This window comes from Clupea harengus, chromosome 18 (genome assembly GCF_900700415.2).
Source record: "Clupea harengus chromosome 18, Ch_v2.0.2, whole genome shotgun sequence".
Lineage (NCBI taxonomy): Eukaryota > Metazoa > Chordata > Actinopteri > Clupeiformes > Clupeidae > Clupea > Clupea harengus.
This window is the reverse complement of record NC_045169.1, coordinates 19,905,580-19,925,579: the sequence shown is the minus strand read 5'-3', so window position 1 is coordinate 19,925,579 and position 20,000 is coordinate 19,905,580. Positions and strand designations below refer to the sequence as shown.

Below are 20,000 nucleotides of genomic sequence, written 5' to 3'. Positions count from 1 at the left end.
TTATTAAAACCTATGCTGAACGTATCTAAAACATGAAAACCCTTTTAGCATTGAAACTTTTAATCATGAAATATGACCCCTTCCCATTCTAGAATGCATGCTGTACATTACGGAAGGTCAATCAGAGTGTAGGGTTCCAGAATTGGATTTCTATTCGTATTGGATACCTCAGCAGTACTTCACTCTATAGACTTGCACCTGGTTGACATTGCTCCTTTGGCTTTAGGGTCGGACCAGTGGAGTGCATCACACACTTCTTTTCAAAATGGGCCATTTTTGACCTTTGACCTCCCACAACATCCTTTAAGCCGCAGCAGGCTGTTGCTAAAAGGCTGAGTTAGCATTTTTTTCCAGGCAGGCGCTACGCTAACGCTCCACCAGACGCAGTTCCTCTCCTAACCCTCCCCCCCCCCCCCCCCGGTACCCCCATCAGCATAGAAATCAATGGTAATGCTTCATGCGCCATTACAGGCGCAGCGTACATGAGCGAGATGGAGGAGGTGAATGTTTGGCAACCGACCCCTGCGGTCTTAATCCGCTCCAATCAATGGACCGAGAACCCTATCCATCCCGAATGTGTATGTGTGTGTGTGTGTGTGTGAGTTTGTTTGTGTGTCTGTGTGTGTGTGTGTGTGTGTGTGTGTGCCTATCTATAGCCCCCCCACACCACCCCATCCAAAGCCTCCTCCATTACCGCTAGAGAGAGGGACAGAGGAGAGGAGGAAGAGAGGACCAGGCTGGAGGGTGGGGGTAGGGGTGGGGGTAGGGGTGGGGTGATGGGACCAAATTAGGAGGCTGAGTGGGTCTTTTGGCTCATCCCTAAATGGATTGCCTCTCATTCGTAAGCAGTGGGGGGCCATGGCAATTGAGCCGGGATGGGATGGGAGATGTATAAGGCTCTGTATTGCTGTCCGCCATTACGCGGGATGACTTAAGATGGTCTTTCATGCGTCTCGGCAGGGAAATGAAATGGGCTACATTTGCCTACTTGATGAGAGATGCAGGAGGAAGGAGGAGTATTCCTCTGGGCCAGGAGGCGCAGTGGGAGATCCAAACGCATGTCCATGTTTTGGTTTATAAGAGGGGCTTTTTGAAGTACAAAACATTGATGAGTGTGAGTGTGAGTGTGAGTGTTTGTGTGTGTGTGTGTGTGTGTGTGTGTGTGTGTGTGTGTGTGTGTACGTGTGAAATGTGTGTAAAATGTGTGAGTGTGTCTCTCTCTCTCCCATTCTCTCTCTCTCTCTCTCGCACTCACTACACACATACTTTCTCACACACGCACACACACACACACACACATACACAACTAAAGTGAATGTTGTCAGAACTAAGCAGGAGGGGCTGTGTTTTCAGAATCAGAATCAGAATCAGAATCAGAATGGGATTTATTGCCAAGTAGGTTTATACCTACTTGGATTTTTTTCTGGTGTGAAGGTGCATACAGTAAACATAAAACATAAAAACATAGAAACACAATAAGTACTACACATAACATAAAATCACAAATAAGTACTACACATAAGAAAAGTACTACACATAAGAACCAAAAAACACAATATATACGATACAAATATATAAACAATGAATATAAAAAAAAAGTGGAAAGTAGAGTGCAAAAAGCAAAACAGGAGTGCAATGTGGATGAGCAATGTGCAATGTAATGTGTGTTAATGTAACACAGACTTAGGGTGTGGGGGTGGGATAAGAGTCCAGGTCAGGTGGGGGTCCCGGGCCTTGTTAATAAGACCAACTGCAGCCGGGAAGAAGCTGGTTTTGTGGCGTGAGGTTTTGGTCCTGATGGACCGCATCCTCCTGCCGGAGGGAAGAACCTCAAAGAGTTTGTGACCCGGGTGGGAGGGATCGGCCACAATCTTACCTGCCCGCCTCAGGGTCCTAGAGGCGAACAGGTCCTGAAGAGATGGAAGATTGCAGCCAATCACCTCTCGGAGGTGAGGATGGACTCGATGATGCAGGTGTAGAAGTGCACCATCATTGCCTTTGGCAGGTTGAACTTCTTCAGCTGCCGCAGGAAGTACATCCTCTGTTGAGCTCTTTTGGTGAGGGAGCTGATGTTCAGCTCCCACTTGAGGTCCTGGGAGATGATGGTGCCCAGAAAGCGGAAGGACTCCGCAGTGTCGACTGGGGAGTCTCTCAGGGTGATGGGGGTGGGTGGGGCTGGGTTCTTTCTAAAGTCTACAACCATCTCCACTGTTTTCAGAGCATTTAGCTCCAGGTTGTTCTGGCCACACCAGGTCACCAGATGGTCAATCTCCCACCTGTAAGCAGACTCATCCCCACCAGAGATAAGCCCAATGAGGGTGGTGTCATCCGCGAACTTGAGGAGTTTGACGGACTGGTGACTGGAGGTGCAGCTGTTTGTACACAGGGAGAAGAGTAGAGGGGAAAGAACGCAGCCTTGAGGGGAGCCGGTGCTTATGGTTCTGGACTCAGAGACATACTTCCCCAGCCTCACGTGTTGCCTCCTGTCAGACAGGAAGTCTGTGATCCACTTGCAGGTGGAGTCAGGCACACTCAGCTGGGAGAGCTTGTCCTGTAGCAGAGCAGGAATGATGGTATTAAAGGCAGAGCTGAAGTCCACAAACAGGATCCTGGCGTAGGTTCCTGCGGAGTCCAGGTGCTGAAGGATAAAGTGAAGGGCCATGTTTACTGCATCGTCTACAGACCTGTTGGCTCTGTAGGCAAACTGCAGGGGGTCCAGGAGAGGGTCAGTGATGGCTTTGAGGTGAAGCAGCACAAGGCGCTCAAATGCCTTCATCACTACAGAGGTCAGGGCGATGGGTCTGTAATCATTGAGTCCAGTGATCTTAGCTTTTTTGGGGACGGGGATGATGGTGGAGGTCTTGAAGCAGGCTGGTACGTGGCATGTCTCCAGTGAGGTGTTAAAAATGTCTGTGAACACCGGAGACAGCTGATCAGCACAGTGCTTCAGGATTGTTGGAGAGACAGAGTCTGGCCCGGCCGCTTTGCGGGGGTTCTGTCTCTTGAATAGCCTGTTGACGTCCCTCTCCAGGATGGAGAGAGTCGTCACTGTGGAGGAGGAGGAGGGAGGGGGCTCTGAGGTGGGCAGTTGTGAGACTACGACTTTGCAACAACACTCCTCAAACCAACTGATTTGGGCAACTCAGTTTGCAAAGTGATTAATTATTTGTTTCAGGTCTCGTCTAGCTTGGCGAGAAAGAAAATCACTGGCACTTTGTAGAACTGAATTAAATGTGAACATTATCAGAGTTTGAGACAAACATGGTGCTTTATCTTTCACCCTTTCTTATCACCACACAGTATATTCTGTGCTTTTGTCTTTTTCTTTACCGTATCAGTCATTTTATAATTGCTGTTATATTACTGTTGTCATTTTTCTTTACCTGAGTATTTTCTTCAACTGTCAGTAATTTTACCTGCACTTGACCTGCTTTAAGTGTATGTGGATCAGCATTTATCATCATTATCATCATCATCACCATCATCGTCATCATCATTATTATCGTCTTCTTCTTTTACCCCTCTCCCCCTCCTTCCCTCCCTCTCTCTCTCTCTCCCTCTCTGTTCCCTCCATTGTTCTGTGACATCCCTGTGGAAACAGTCTCATCACACCATCCTCTCATATTTCAGGAAAGATGACAGATGGTGGTGCAGGCATGCCTTTATGGGACTGTGACAGATGGGTATAGTGTGTGTGTGTGTGTGTGTGTGTGTGTGTGTGTGTGTGTGTGTGTGTGTCACAGATTCACAGTCGAGGGGTAGTTATTGCATACTCATGTCCAAGATGTCACATCGAATCAAGTTCGGACAAGACATAGAATTTGACAAGAGCTCACAATTACTGGAGGTTGTTTGTGTGATATTTATTGACTTTCTTTGTTCTATACCAGTTCCCATCCATCGACTGGAACATTAGAAATACATCTCGGAGACAGTAAAATGTATGCATTCTGGTTTGCGTTGTGTGTTTTGTGTGTGTTTTGTGTGTGTATGTGTGTGTGTGTGTGTGTGTGTGTGTGTGTGTGTGTGTGTGTGTGTGTGTGTGTGTGTGTGTGTGTGTGTGTGTGTGTGTGTGCGTCACAGATTCACAGTCGAGGGGTAGTTATTGCATACTCATGTCCAAGATGTCACATCGAATCAAGTCCGGACAAGACATAGAATTTGACAAGAGCTCACAATTACTGGAGGTTGTTTGTGTGATATTTATTGACTTTCTTTGTTCTATACCAGTTCCCATCCATCGACTGGAACATTAGACATAGATCTCAGAGACAGTAAAATGTATGCATTCTGGTTTGTGTTGCGAAAGAGCCTGAGTGTTTTCGGTATTAGACTATAGGTGACTTCAAATGTAGGCATGTGTCAGCTCATCAAACCTTAATGTCAGCATCACTGTGACTTGGTGTTTTGCTGTGAAAGTTGTTCCACAGTTTGGTGGAAATTTGTGTCAGCAGTGGGACACCACTAAAGAGAAGTTTGGATCAGGGTGTGTTCGTGATCTCAGTTTAACCTTTGACGAGACAGCTGCTCCGCAATGAGTGAAGTGGCGTGATGAACAATGTCAGGCATGAACAGCATGAAATCTAAAGACTTTCTTAGACTCCTGTGATGGAGGTGACACTTCCCTTTTTTTTTAGGGCTCCAAGCTTCCTCCAAGCTCCTGCTTCCTCAAGGTGTAACATCTTTTGCATACATTAGCATTGCCGTAGCAATCTCACTTGAAGGAACCTGTGAATCCCCCCTCCCCACTTCTACAGTGAAGAGTTTGGGGACAGGTTTTTGCTTTAAGAGAAAAAGAGTCAGATATGCAAGTGCAGATATACTGACCCAGTTCACAAATACATACTGAAGCGTGGGCGTACAAATCAAGGGTGGTTCACTCCAACTCCAAAAGTGAAGCAGCAGAGTTTAAACCGTGTCTGTCATCAAATCAAGACACCTCTCTGAAATGCTACAGGCCCACAGCACACAGGCAAATAGAGTAATCTGCGGATTTCAGAAAACTCCCAAACAGGATTCATCTCACTTAACAAGCAGTTAGCGTAGCAGTTACCATAGCAGTTAGCGTAGCCGTTACCATAGCAGTTAGCATAGCAATTACCATAGAAGTTAGTTTAGGAGTTACCATAGCAGTTACCATAGCAGTTAGCATATCAATTACCATAGAAGTTAGTTTAGGAGTTACCATAGTAGTTAGCGTAGCAGTTAGCAAAACGTGGTTTTGTAATGTAGAGGAAAAGGCAAGAGACTGAAAGTGACAGTGTTATAACCAGATATTCCTGACCAGTCCTTGTTAGTTTATGTGTTGACTAGGGGATATGCATGGCATGAACATCGGTTTCCAGTGGCTGCATCTAAACGCATGGAACAAACTAATGTTTAATCTGTGAATTCTGGGCCTAGATTCCAGAACAATGGTGATTCTGCTCTGAATCAAAAAAGTTTGGTAAAGGCTTTAGCACAGTTTTGCTCTCTTATTTAAGTGTGTTTAAGTATGTTTAGGTGTGTATGTGTGTGTGTGGTTTTATAAATTGTATATTCTTGACACGCTTGCCCTTGTGTGGACCTGTACATTGGTGTGAATATGAAGTGGGAGTCTGTGAATATATATGCAGTATTTGTAGTATGTGTGTTTTTATTTTTGCCTCTGTGGTTGGGGGACAGGGTCACGGGTTTCCATGCCTGTACAGCACCTCCTACACACACACATACATTAATGTATGTGTGTGTGTGTGTGTGTGTGTGTGTGTGTGTGTGTGTGTGTGTCTCGTTGCCACTGTGTATGTGGCTGCGTCCACACTTGAGAGGTGAGAGGTGACCCCTAATGACTTCCATCAACACGCACCCACGCCGTCCTCATCCTCGCCACGGTGACCTGCTCTCACTGTAGCTCTTCTCACGACCTCCTCCTTGACCCTCTCCACAGCATCGCTCTCTTCCTCAGTCTCTCTCTCTTCATCCCTCTCTCCATAGCCTCTCTCTCTTCTCCATACCCTCTCTCTGTCTTTTCATAGCCTCTACCTCTCTTTCCCTCCATAAACGTTCTCTCTCTCGCTTCAACCCCCACCCTTCTCTCTCTCTATCTCTCTCTCTCTCACGCTTAAATCCCCACCCTTCTCTCTCTCTCTCACACACACTTCAACCCCCACCCTTCTCTCTCTCTCTCTGACAGGTGGACGCCAGGCAAGCTACTCCTAGCACTGTGCTCCACCTAGTGACAGGCAGACACAGGGACACAGACAGGCAGGAAGAGAGAATGTGAGATTGAAGAAGAGAGGGAGAGTGATAAAGGGAAGAAGAGAGAGAATGAGTAGAGTGTGGCCTTTCATGTTTATATATGTATATATATATGTGATATAATCTTGCTCTCTTGCCCTTCGTTGCCTTTTTATGTATTACTATTCTTTCTGCTCACCTTTGTGTCATCTGACGTTTTACTCTCTCTTGCTCTCTATCTCTCTTCCTCTCTCTCTCTCTCTCTCTCCTGCTCTCTCTATCTCTCTCTCCTGCTTTCTCTATCTCCCTCTCTCTATCCTGCTCTCTCTCTCTCCCTCTATATCTCTCTCTCCTGCTCTCTCTCTATCTCTCTCTCCTGCTCTCTATCTCTCGCTCTCTCTCTTGCTCTCTGGCTTGTCCTTTCACTCCCTTTCCTGTTTTCCCACCCTCTGATTCTCTTTTACATTGGAAGTCATGCTCTCCCTCTCTCTCCCCTGTCTCTCTCTCTCCCTTTTTTTCTCTCTCTCCCCTATCTCTCCCTCTCTCTCCACCATCTCTCTCTCTTTCTCCCATATCTCTTTCTCTTTCTCCCTCTTTCTCCCATATCTCTCTCTCCCCCTATCTATCTCTCTTTCTCTCTCTCTCCCCTATCTCTCTCCCTCTCTCTCTGTCTCATCATGTCTGTCAAGTCTCTTTCTTTCTCACTCTTCTTCTCTTTCACTCGCTCAGTTCTTGGTAGTTCAGCCGCGTCTCGCCGAGACACGGACACGATGACAGAACATCTTGCTGAGACTGCAAAGCTTCTCGGCTCCCTTCTCCTTCGCCTCTCCTCTCCTCTATGCATCCTCCCATCTCTCTTGTTGTCTTCAGGTGGCGTGACTATCTCTTTGGTGCCTGGAGGAAGTTTGCGTGCGTGCAGAACAGAGAGGAAGCTGTTTTCGCGAGCGACTTGCAGCGAGAGCGTCTCCGGTACGACAGGAGCGCGGCTCAGAAATAGACATCACACATGCTTGAGTCAGCATCTGCATGTGATTATTAGGTCATACATATTTGTGTTGTGCCAACACATTTTGTGAGCGACGTGAAGAAAAATTGAGTGGCTGGCATATTTTTTCAGGTCAAACTTTCAAAAAAAAAAAAAATGTTCTAGGTTAGCTGGACTGTACCATCTCTGATATAGACAGCTTCTAGGATATATACAGAATTAGCGAACAATTTTAGCCTATATCCTATAGTAGCACTCCACTTAGCATGGACTTTTACCGAAATGATCACCCGATTTACATGATTCTGTACCAGAGTGATACTTTCAAAGACCTCTGCTCCATGGGGGGAAAAGGAGACTTGGAGCATCAGACAAAGAAAGAAACTTTGAGCGCTCTTAGAAGTCTCCTCTGCCCTAGTTGTATGTCACGACACATCTTGGCCAGTCATGTCACCTCACCCTAGAAATGTTTTTTGTTGTCGTTGGTTATTTTTGTGTATTTTTTGTTTGTTTGTTTGTTTGTTTTCTTTTCTCTTTCTAGGGCAACACTGGCTCAGGAGGCCAAGGGGCCATCTGGCACCCTGAGAGCTGATGTTGGTCACACACACACACACACACACACACACACACACACACACACACACACACACACACACACACACACACACACACACACACACACACCTGAACACCCCATCTCAGGCATCATGTCAGAGTGCCCTTGAGCAGGAGGCCGTTTCTATAGTGACAGTGCCTTGCCCTTTCTGGGCTCAGCTGGGATAAGACATCTAATCCAGTGTTTCTGACACACGCTCTTCAGCTGAATACATTGGCATTGTCTCACTGACAGAAATTGTGACTGATGGCCTGTTTGGGTGATAAAGGCTGGTCATTTCTCTGTGCGCCTGCCATTCCGAAACTCATCACTTTAGAAATGTTGGATTGCATCACGTACTTACCGACTTTCTTCGTCTTTGCTGTGTGTTTATTTACCAGTATATAAAGATGTGCATGCAGTGTGCAGAGACTGATTTGTGTGTGTGTGTGTGTGAGTATGTGTGTGTGTGCCTGCCTGTGTGTGTGTGTGTGTGCCTACCTGTGTGTGTGTGTGTGTGTGTGTGTCTAGAGATGGTGTCTCTTTCTCCTCCATATGTGCCAACATGCTATTTATCAACACACTATTTATCAACCACTATCAAGGCATGAAGTGATCGCTTACCTGGACAAGGGTGTGGGTGGGCGACACACACACACACACAAATACACACACACACTCACACACACACATACATACACATAGACACACACACACACACACACACACACATACATATATACACATAGACACACACACACACACACACACATACATACATACATACATACACATAGACACACACACACACATACATACACACACACACACACACACACACACACACACACACACGCGCGTTGTATCAGTTCAGTCAAGGCCACCCAGCACATCTGCGCCTATATGGCTTTGACCTGGTAGAAAGATGCAGGGGGGTGGTCAGTGCTGAATAAACCATGACACAGTGTTGAGACACAATCTCACCCAGATGCACACATGCAGGCAGAGTTTAGTTTGGGTATCCTTTCATCCTCCTGCTTTCCATCTCTGCGTACGTGTCCTTGACAGTCTTCTGAACTAGACGAGACTCAGAGGTTGTTAGAAAAAAAATAGAGAGCGGAAGAAAAACAGAAAAAAAAGATGAAAACGGCAAAGGTTTTTTTTTTTTTTTCTTCTTCTGCTTCTTTTCTCCTAATGAAGGTTCTGTTTCCATGGTGACAGCACGCAAGTGTAATCCTATTATAAAACCGAAGTGTATTGACTCGATTAATTATCCGGTGATATATTTAACCTTCGCCATTGAATAGTTATTTGTTTTCTGAAACGAGGGTGATGATGACTGTACAGTGCCTCGGCAAAGATTGAAAGGAACAATCAATTGTAAACATGTTCCAGATCGTTCTATTTCACTATCATTTTGTAACTCAAAAGGGGGTTTTGTTTGTGTCAAACAAAAAAAAGGAACAATTTTCAAATGCGTTCTTGTATTCTTTCACACTGCAGTAGAGGAAATCAATTTTACAACTTCAAAAAGACTGAAGGTGCGTCGTGTGCACACAAGTCACATGGTCTGGTGCGGTAGGGATAGGAACAGTGTTGTACACAACTCTTCATTTTGCAATAATCATATATGTGTGTTTTAGATAACATCTCGGCACCACTGAAAATAGTTTTTAGGAAAGTGTTTGTCGACAGCAAAATATATATAATTTGTTCCAAAGAATAGTGTATGTGCCACATTTGAATCAACGTTTTTAGATGGGGGGGGTAAAAACTGCCGCAAAAGTACCTATACCTAGTGACAGGTATGTATGTATACATGAAGTGTGAAGAATGTGAGTGGATTTCTCTTTTGCGAGGCATGGAAAGAAACCCAAGATGCTCTTGTAGAATGCATTTCTGCCACAAGCCCAGCTTTTCTGCATAAATGATTCGACCAGCTGAACCTGAATCATCCCCACCCTCCCACTCTCACATGGGCCAGGTAAACTGTATTTCTTTGATGCAGAGTGCATTTTACACACACACGCTCACACACACACACACGCACATACACACACACACACACACACACACACAGCTCTCCACGTACGTATTAAGCACACATCAGTACGTTCAGATTCCATCCAGGTGTGCACCGTTTAGCTCTGGAGTCAGAAATAGCAACTATCACGCACACCAGTTTCCTTACACCTCAAAGCGTTAGCGGCTGCTAATGCCAGGTTTGCTGAAAAGAAGCTTTAAACCACAGGAGACCCCATCGTTTTTTTAACCAATTAGTCAGCCCCCTCTTTTCGGTTCCTGGATTTAGGGGGCGTGACACGGCCTGGCACTTTTACGCTCCACGAGGCGCGGTTTGTGTGTTATGGCCAGCCTGGACTCGGACTCCGTTAGGATCAATGTTGTTCTAAAATGACCTGTCTGAAGCAATACATTCACACAGGAGAGGCGCGTTGCAAAAACAAAATGGAAAAGGTTGTTTTGACATGGCGCGGGGGGCTGTAATGATTTTTCCTTCATTCCCCACCCCTCATGTTTGGCGGACAGAACTGAAATTACTCACAGACCACGGTCGCAGGACGCTGCCACTAGAGAGAGCGAGAGAGAGAGAAACTGTAACTTTTATAAACCTTTATTTAGGAAAAATAACAATTAAAAACAACTATCCCCTCCCTTACTTTCCCCCTGGACTAAGATAGAGTGACAGAGAGGAGGACGTAGATGACGTTGGTAGGATGGAAAGACTGAAGATGTGAAGATGGTAGCTAGAAGTTGAATTCTGGTGATGCTTTCTTTGAGGGGTCCATTACGGTCATCTTTTGTTCATGTTAATCATGTGATTATCTTATGTTTGGGTTCTTTTTTTTCCAAATCAGGACTGGATTTGATGCTGATAGCAGCCACTTTTAGATACGATGGTCTCGACACACAAAGTGCTTGTACGTTTACTATGTATAAATAAGTCCCTGTAAAACCGCTCATGTTGATAAATGAAATGTATATGTTGAAAACCTGCAGTGCACCTAGAGCAGTCCAGTCTCAGATCTCAGATACAGGAGGCTGCGATGAAAGAGAGAGAGAGAGAGAGAGAGAGAGAGAGAGAGAGAGAGAGTGAGATGCAGGAGGCTGCGACTAGAGAGAGAGAGAGAGAGAGTGAGATGCAGGAGGCTGCGACTAGAGAGAGAGAGAGAGTGTTTCTCCTCTCTGGAGCAACACGTTGTTAGTATGATGTGAATCCCATAGAAATGCATGTTTACTGTGAGGGTCCTTTTCGGTTATCGTATTCTGTTAATCGTGATCATCTTACGTTGATGACCGTTATTTGAACAGCACCATATTGTTAATCACAGGCTGGGTACACTTGATGTTACATAGCCGCTCTATACTTTATCTGTACCCCATAGAGTGAGTCTGAGTGTGAGTATACTCTATCTGAACCCCATAGAGTGAGTCTGAGTGTGAGTATACTCTATCTGAACCCCATAGAGTGAGTGTGAGAATACTCTATCTGTACCCCATAGAGTGTGAGTATACTTTATCTGTACCCCATCGAGTGAGTGTGAGTATACTCTATCTGTACCCCATCGAGTGAGTGTGAGTGTGAGTATACTCTATCTGAACCCCATAGAGTGAGTGTGAGTCTGAGTTTGAGCCTGTAGAGTATGCCCTAAACCACAAGGACACCAAGCTCCCTGGTTTACCTGGTCTGCATAAAAGTGTGTGTAAGCTCCCAAGGCTGCTTCAGCGCACGCACACACACACGCACGCACGCACGCACGCACGCACGCACGCACGCAAAAAAGATTGACTCACTCTCTCCTGAATATTTTTCAGTATAACACCTGCATCTGAACTAGTCGCTCTCTCTGGACAGTTCCTGTTCAAAACAAACACGGGACAATTGAACTAGTCTGCGTATGAATACCCAACCAGCCAGAATCTCTACCGTCTCCGTCAGCAGCTGAAACTACACCTCATTTAAATGCAGAAAATATCAAAGTGTATTGGAAGGTCTTTTGAGTCTATGAAAGGGCTCTGAAGGTGTTTTGTACATGTGAAAATATCTCAAGGTTGATTGGACAGAAGTCTTTCATAAATGAGTTTTTGTCGCGCCCGGATGCAAGGCATCTCCAAACGCTAATTGGAAGATTTCACAAAGTGGCTGAATTAAATATCATGGCAGGTCTTAGCCGTTAAACCGTGTATAAGTGTCAAATCCGGAGGTAGCACGGCAGTTTGGTGAACCGTAATGTGAATGTGATAGGCTGGGACAGGCGAGCCAGTTGTGTTTTTCTCAGAATTTACTGTGCACCTTAAAAAAGAGTAAATAAATCCCTTCATGCAGACTTTTGCATTGGGTAAGCTAAGTATGCTAAGTAAGTTTGTTTTGTGAGTTAACTGTTAAGTGGGGTACTGTTTGGTGACTAGCTGGTTACATAGCTCAGGTTACATTATGAGAATGCAATGCTAACTCAAGCTAGGTAGGCTTACTTTTAGTGCATAATGCTATACATTTTGGTGAGTTGGCTTCCGGCACAGAAAACAGTAATTTAATAATACAAAAAAAAATCTGTAATAAAATCAGCTCAACTGTGCTCCCATGTGTTTAAAGGCACCAGCCGCCACTGCTATACATATGCAGCCCTCCGGGCAAGCTGGACTGTATATCACCCAAGACCTAATTAGCACCCTGGTGCCTCGTTTACATTCTGTCATTGCATTATGGCGCAGTGATCACATAAAAGGCATCCGTGAGTGTGTGTGTGTATGTGTGTGTGTGTGTGGGGGGGGGGGGTGGATCAAAAGGGGATTGTTTCTGATGTTAGTGAATTGGGACTAATTTTATTGCACGTGTGAATGGCTTTGCTTCCGTGTTGCCCTTGTTATTGTGACATACTCCCAGTGTTCCTAGTGTAGAACGTTATGTCTGTATATCCAGTTTTAGAGTTCTAATTTAGAGTGTTTGCTGAATGCTTGTGCCTATATGTTACCTTACACACTATAACTGGGCCAATTAACTAAAATACCACAGAATAATGGATCCACAAAGACCTTTATTTCTGTTCAAATAAATACATGGAAATTCTTTGTTTATTTTACAACAGTACACTAAGGAATTAACATTTGTGAAAAGTTATAAATTTTCTGTTGTGCTCATCGTGTAAAAAGGTTGCTCTGTGCCATTAACGAGCACAATTACTCATGGCAGAAACAGGTTTTTACGGTAGTGGTTTGATCTCACCAGTGTGTAATGGCTATTATGTAGTGTGTGTGATGTCTACAGGCAAGGTTTGGTGTAGATGTCAAATGAGGGGAGAGTGGAGAGATCTTGACATGGAAGTTTGACGTGCGTGTAGATGAGTGTGCATTTGTGATTAAAGTTGCATAGCTTGTCATAGCATAGTTGACATGTGTCTTTGCAATCAAGAAAAAGTGTAATAAGCGTCAAGAAAGCCAAAGATACCCCTGAGTCTGCGAAGATCGCTGTAATATTACTGATTGAAAAATAATAATAATTCTCCGTTGGAAGAGTTGACAGGGATAATAATTATAATAACAATAATAATACTAATGGGGGGGCACGGTGGCGCAAGCCGATAAAGCCCCCCACTTACGGGCTACATTGCCCGAGGGGACACAGGTTCAAGTCTGGCCTGATGTCATTTCCCAATCCTCTTCCCACCTCTTCTCCGCCTCGCTTCCTGTCATATCTTCAACTGTCCTATCCAAATAAAGGCATAAAAAGCCCCAAAAAAATAAATAAATAAATAAATAAATAAAAAATAATAATACTAATAATAACAGTCTTTTCAGTACAGGAGTTGAGAGAGAAAGGGAAGCCAGTCCCTACAGAACAAAGTTTAATAAGTTGGTCTTATTTCCTTAGTCTTCGCAGAGAGAAGCCAGGACAAATCCTGGCTCAACTGGGAATTAAGGGTGCGTGTGTATGTGCGTGCGTCTGTGTGTGTGTGTCTGTGGGTGAGTGTGTGTATGTCTTCTCTGCATGTGTGTGTTTGTTTGTCTGTATTTGGTTATTTGGAGAGGGGGCAAGCGAGACAGAGCCCTCATTAAGCTAGGCGGAGGATCATCTTAATCATCATGATAATACCTCTTCCAAATGTACACAGGAAGGGGTGTGTGTGTGTATGTATGTCTGTGTGTAATTATGTGTTTGTGTGTTTGCGTGCGTGTGTGCGTCTGTGCCAGCTGTGTGTTTGTGTGTGTGATTGTGTGTCTACTTAAAGAGTGTGGGTGTGGGTGTGTGTCATTATGTGTTTGTGTTTGTGTGGTTTCGCTGAGACCTACTTAAAAAGTGTGTGTGTGTCATTATGTGTTTGTGTTTGTGTGTGTGTGTGTGTGTCTACTTAAATAGTGTGGGTGTGTGTGTGTGTGTCATTATGTGTTTGTGTTTGTGTGTGTGTGGTTTCGCTGAGACCTGGCCATCTGAAGTGCTGGCCCGCCACTGGTCTGCATCTCCTTAATTGCGTGTTTGAATTTGCCAATTGCTGCCGCGCGCTGCGCCTAATTGTGGGTCCTTGACACAGGGGCCAGCTGCAAGGGGGAGTTGCAAATGGTGATTCCCTAATTGACAATCATGCCTGGTTCAGAGGTCTTCTCCCCCATGATCCTCTCCACACGCTCCAGTCTGCTGCTGATCTCTAGTTGCTGCTGGAAAGTGCTCGAAAACAATTAGGTTTGCTTTTGATTCTCCTCACTTAAATAATATCTTGTTTCCTAAACCAACTTCTTTTTTTTTTTTTTTCTTTTTTTTTTTACAGAGAACCCAGAACACGACGGATACTCTTCATGACCTGACTGGAAGAAACATGACTGATTATCTCTTGAAGACATACGAGAAATCAGGCAAAAATCGGTAACTCTCTTCTCGAGGTTCATGTCAGGCAGCTAAATAGGGAAAGGATGACATTTTGCTGGAGAGTTCAAGTCTCTGTGGAATTAGTTTTGAGGCCTTGTGAACTAATTCACAGAGTAAAGAAAGAGGCTGATACTGTTTGAGACAGATGTCTTTTGTTTATGTTTAGTTTTTAAGATTTTGAGTGGTCATACTATAAGCCCAAATGACTAACAACCCATAGCTCTAAATGTGATCTTGATTTAGTTTTGACATATATTGGTTTTGATGTATATGTAGTGCCTAGTGTACAAAACATACTAGCCCATTGTCTTAATGTGGACTTTTTATCACACACATCATCAGTTAACTGAACGACCATCTAGTAGAATAGTATTAGGGGGACATACGGCCGATATGTCATCTTCATATATTATATGAATATATGAATTCAAATATGGACTTTTATTCATCTGTTCAAACCCACATTCCTTTTCACACCACACCTCTGTCTCTCTTCCTCCCTTTCTTCTCCTCTTTCTCCGTCTTTCCTTTAAAGGTATGGAGGTATTTCGGTCGGAGGAGTGAACTCACAAGTCAAACTGAACGAGTCGGAAATTGCCACCGTTTTCGAGGATTTGCAGAGCCTTTTCAATTCCTCGCAGGTATGGGATGGATATGCAAAAAGCCCACAGTGGAATAACCAGATGTCACAATGAGTCAAACATGCTGATTGAATGTCCAGGAAGTGTGGAAGGAAGATTTGTGTGTCTGTGTGTGTGTGTGTGTGTGTGTGTGTGTGTGTGTGTGTGTGTGTGTGTTTGTGTGTGTGAGCGAGAGAAAGAGAGAGAGAAAGAGAGAGACAGAGAGAGATTTAAGTTTGTTTTTCAAGTAAAAGCATTTTCCACCCAGACTGTCAGTACAGGTCATGGAATTTGTTTACACGGCATCATAAATAATGCATTTCTTTAAACGTAGGACAAATCCATCCTGAACTCGTCTCTCTGGCCAACTCCTCGTGTCATCTGCATTCCGGCTGCCATTTTGTTAAGCTTTTTTTGTTGTTTTTTTCTTCAATTTTCATGAGTTGAAAGGGCATATTTCAGCATATTTCCACATTCCATATCTTGGACTCTCAAAAGGCCGAAGAACCTTGAGACATGTGTTCTTGTGTCCATGGTAACAAGCCACTGTTCCCCTGAAAGTATTCTATCCATCTGCCCTGGGTTTTTCTCTTACTTTTTCCCTCTCCCTTCCTCTCTTTCACTCTCCTCCTTTCTTTTGCTTACATGTTCGTCTCTCTCTCCTCCCAGCTGACCGTCACACACAAACCCACACACACACACACGCTCCTTGGGTAAGGTACTGGGTGAAATACACTTGGTCATGAAATTTGAAGTCCACTGGGAAGAGGAGTGATTTCCAGAGTATGGTACCATCAGCAGATTATAACCTTCCTCCAGGCACTCATTTGGGCCTACGCCAGGCCTCTCTCTCTCTCTCTCTCTCTCTCTCTCTCTCTCTCTCTCTCTCACACACTCTCTCTCTCTCTCTCACTCTCTCTCTCTCTCAGCTGCCTCTCTCTCCGCTGTCTCTCTCTATCTCTCCTTTTTTCTTCCCCTTTCTCTCTTTCTCTGTCAGGTTCTCTCTCCCTTTCTCTGTTTCTCCCGATCCTATTTTCTCTCTCTCTCTCTCTCTCTCTCTCTCTCTCTCTCTCTCTCTATATATATATATATATATATATATATATTTATCTGTGTCTGTCTGTCTCTCTCTCTCTTAATTATCTCTGTAACTAATTTTCTCTGGCTCTCTGTGCCTGTGTATCTATCCCTTTCTGTCTGTCTCTCTCTCTCTCTCTTTTTCTCTCTCTCTCTCTCTATGTCTCTGTCTCTCTCACTCTCTCTCACTCTATGTCTGTGTATCTCTGCCCCTCGTTGTCTCCTGAGCTGGCCCTCTTCTTTCAACTCTAATTCCCACCCTCTGCTCTCCACTCATCCTTCAGGGCACATCCACCCACCCGACCATCCACCCCACGAGCCCCATCACACCACAACTCCAACCTGTCCCCCTTGCTCCAAACCTGCACTGATTGGCCACGAGGAGGCCAATCGCTCCTCTGCCTGTCATCAAATCAAAAAGAAAGAAAAGAACTCAGCTTTGTCTGTGTACAAGCATCCATTTTTATTTGTATTTCTTTCTGTCTTTCTCTATTATTTTTTTCACGTGCCAGACCAAACCCAGTGACTCTGCAGAGAACACTAAATGCCCTCCCAAACGAGAGCTAATTCTTGAGCGCCCAGCTAAGCCTGCTCTGGCCCAGCTCTGGCCCAGCTGCGGCCTTCATCCGGCACTAGATCTGGAACAACTACTTTCTGGGCACCTGCTCTGAAAATGATGTTTCCCTGATTGCACCTTAGTTTGGAGAGATGTAAATGCTACTCCATCTAGAGCACATAAAAACTGGCATTAGCTGTGTCATTATACGATTATTATCGTTATTTCTTTAATAATGTCACTCAGGCTCTAGGAAGCTCCCGTACGACCGTGAGTGCTAGATTACGGAAGATTGAGCGATTAACCCACTTACAATGCCTGGGAATTTTAACAGCAGGAAGCAGGCAGGAAGTGAAGTCGTGAACATGGTCTCTAGTTGAGATGCTTGTAGTGTTACACGCTGTGAGCAGCATGTATACTCTGTGCTCCGCCCGAAAAGAACTTGCGGAAAGCTTCCTGGACACCTGGCAGCTAAGTAGTTGCGTGGAAAATGCGTCATACGATGGTGGACTCTAAAGATGTTTTTTTTTTTGTCATCTGTGTAGACCATGGCTTGTGGTGAAAGGTAGCCTGGCTCCGCCCGCTCAGTTTTTGCTGGGACTATAGTCTGGAAACTGTCTTTGCAAGAGGGGTCGCTGGGCCAGTCTGAGTGGCCTCCAATCAGCAACCAGTATGACGTTGAAGTGAAGCGTTTGTTTGAAATGTAGCAACAATGGCGGCAGTGCTAGACCTAGACGAAGCGATGCAAACAGTAGTAGCAACGCTAGCAAACATCAAAGATTTGAAGGCAAAGACATTGTTTATTTACTGCTAACGGGGCTTGGGAAAAGGCTAATGGATCAGTTTGCTCCGTTAGTGGTAAAGTAGGAAGTATAGCAATCCCATAGTGATCAACGCCGATTGGTTAAAAGCTGGTCAAATGGCTTTAAAATTAGCCTGAGGTCTACGCACTTTAGAAAGCAACGACTGGAAACAATCCCTAATGGAGCATGGCTAGACCCTATCTATTCACAAAGTAAATATGGGTCTGGTTGTACCAGGCTACCTACGACCTACCGCAGAAGAAGTTAAGGAAAGGAATAGAATGGAAACCGAAGTGGATGTTTGTTTGCTGTTGCGGTTTTTTGCTTGGTGGAATGTCCAGTTCCCCTCATTCATTTTACACTTTTGGTTTCACCGTTTTGACATTTTTAGGTATTTCTTTTTAGTTCTATATTTATATTTATATCCAAGGCCCTCGGAATGACAACAAGTCCGTGAAACAAGATGTACAGACCACACCGAAACAGTTTGTTCTTCAGGAATTCATAATTCTTGTTGAAATATTTCCACCGCAAAAATCATGTATTGCACCTTTAACTCGACAAATCTCAAGTCAGAATATCTCGTAGCTTTAAATTAATTAAACAAATAAAAAAATCACGAAAGAATGCCACATTAATCATCAGTGACAAGGATCTTGTACACGCTAAAATGAAAATCCCTCCCTGTCACAATATTTACTATTCATAGCACTTGTCTGCTGCAGGCAGTAATCCAACCCATCATCAAGCTTCCAGGGAAGAATGGAAGCCCCCACCGCACCCCCCAAACCCTCTCCAATCCTCATTCATTCAGTTGCGTGGTTCACTTTACCAGCGAAAGAGAATGGGGCCAACACTCTAATTAACCTCTCGCTCCGAATGCACAATGGATCGCTGGAAACCGAGGAACAGAAAGAAAAGAAAAGGAAAAAGAGAAAGAAATTGAAGTGTAACAAACACACTGTTCTGCCTGCTTCACTTGTGGGTGTGTGTGTGTGTGTGTGTGTGTGTGTGTGTGTGTGTGTGTGTGTGTGTTCGTGTGTGCGTACGTGTGTGTTTTCCCATTCATCATGGTGCTGGGCAGGTGGACAATGGGATCGTTTTGCTGGACAAACACAACCCGTGTTTGAAGACTTGCTCTAAGCACCTCTTCTGGACGGAGCTGCATGGCGCATTGGTTAGTGGAGACGCAGGAGAGGGGGAGCTGGAACCACTGGCCTTGGAGGGAGGGAGAGAAGAGATGGAGAGAGAGAGAGAGGGAGGGAGAGGGAAAGAGAGAGAGGGAGAGGGGGAGAGAGAGAGAGGGAGCTGTAACCACTGGCCTTGGAGGGAGGGAGAGAAAAGAGAGAGATGGAGAGAGAGAGAGAGAGGGATAGAGAGAGGGGGGAGAGAGAGAGAGAGAAGGTAATGGGAGTGATAAAGAAAGTGGGGGAGCTAGAGTGAGAATGAGAGATGGGATGAAGACTGGAAAAGCAAAAAGAGAGAGAGAGGGAGGCAGCGAAGAGAGAGAGTGAGAGAGGGAGGGAGAGAGAGAGAGAAGGTAATGGGAGTGATAAAGAAAGAGTAAAGGAGTGAGGAAAAAGGCAATGGAAAAGAAAAGAGGAAGAGATTTATATCTGAGGGAGACACAAATAGGTTGGAAATGGGGGGGGGTGGTGTAGGAAATGGACAAAGAAGAGAGATTAACAAAGTGAGATCTAAGAGAATGAGGAGGGAGATCAAGAGAGAGTCTGGGGGAAAAAAGACAAAACTAAAGAAATGGAGACAGAGTAAAAGGGAGAGAGAGTGTGTGTGTGTGGTGTGTGTTTGTGTGTGTGTGGTGTGTGTGTGTGTGTGTTCGAGAAGCAGAGAGGAGAGGATGGAGAGAGAGAGAGAGAAAGAGAGAGGAGAGCCTAATAGAGTTTGAAATTGTGTGTGTGTGTCCATGTGTCTGAGGGACTGAGAGGAGGAGAGAAAGAGAGAAGTAGAGAAAGAGAGTCTGAGGGAGGGATGTTGAATACAGAGAGAGAGAGAGGGATGGCGGGAGGGAGGGAGGGAGAGAGAGAGAGGGGGAGAGAGGGAGGAAGGAAGAGGATGCATGAACCTTATGGAGAGTGGAGAGGAAGAAAGAGAGCAGGGGAGATTAGCTGGGGTAAATGCCCCTGCTGTCCCCTGCCCACGTCTCCCCAAACCGACCCAGCGGTGAAGCTAATCCCCTTAGCTAGACCTCCTGCCAACCTTTCTACCCTTGGTGCCAAGCCATGTACCAGCTTCCTCCGTGCCCACCACCAC

The 20,000-nt window shown here is 44.9% G+C and overlaps 1 protein-coding gene across 4 annotated transcripts in view; it reads left to right on the top strand.

Annotated features, from left to right (window-relative positions):
• LOC105903072 (phospholipid-transporting ATPase ABCA1-like) overlaps nt 1–20,000 on the top strand; it is a 221,849-nt gene that overhangs the window by 124,714 nt on the left and 77,135 nt on the right. For all 4 annotated transcript variants that reach the window (XM_031585405.2, XM_031585404.2, XM_031585401.2 and 1 more), the window contains 2 exons: nt 14,576–14,670; nt 15,209–15,314. In XM_031585405.2, coding sequence (XP_031441265.1) covers nt 14,576–14,670; nt 15,209–15,314 — 201 coding nt within the window. The remainder of the gene's footprint in view (nt 1–14,575; nt 14,671–15,208; nt 15,315–20,000) is intronic.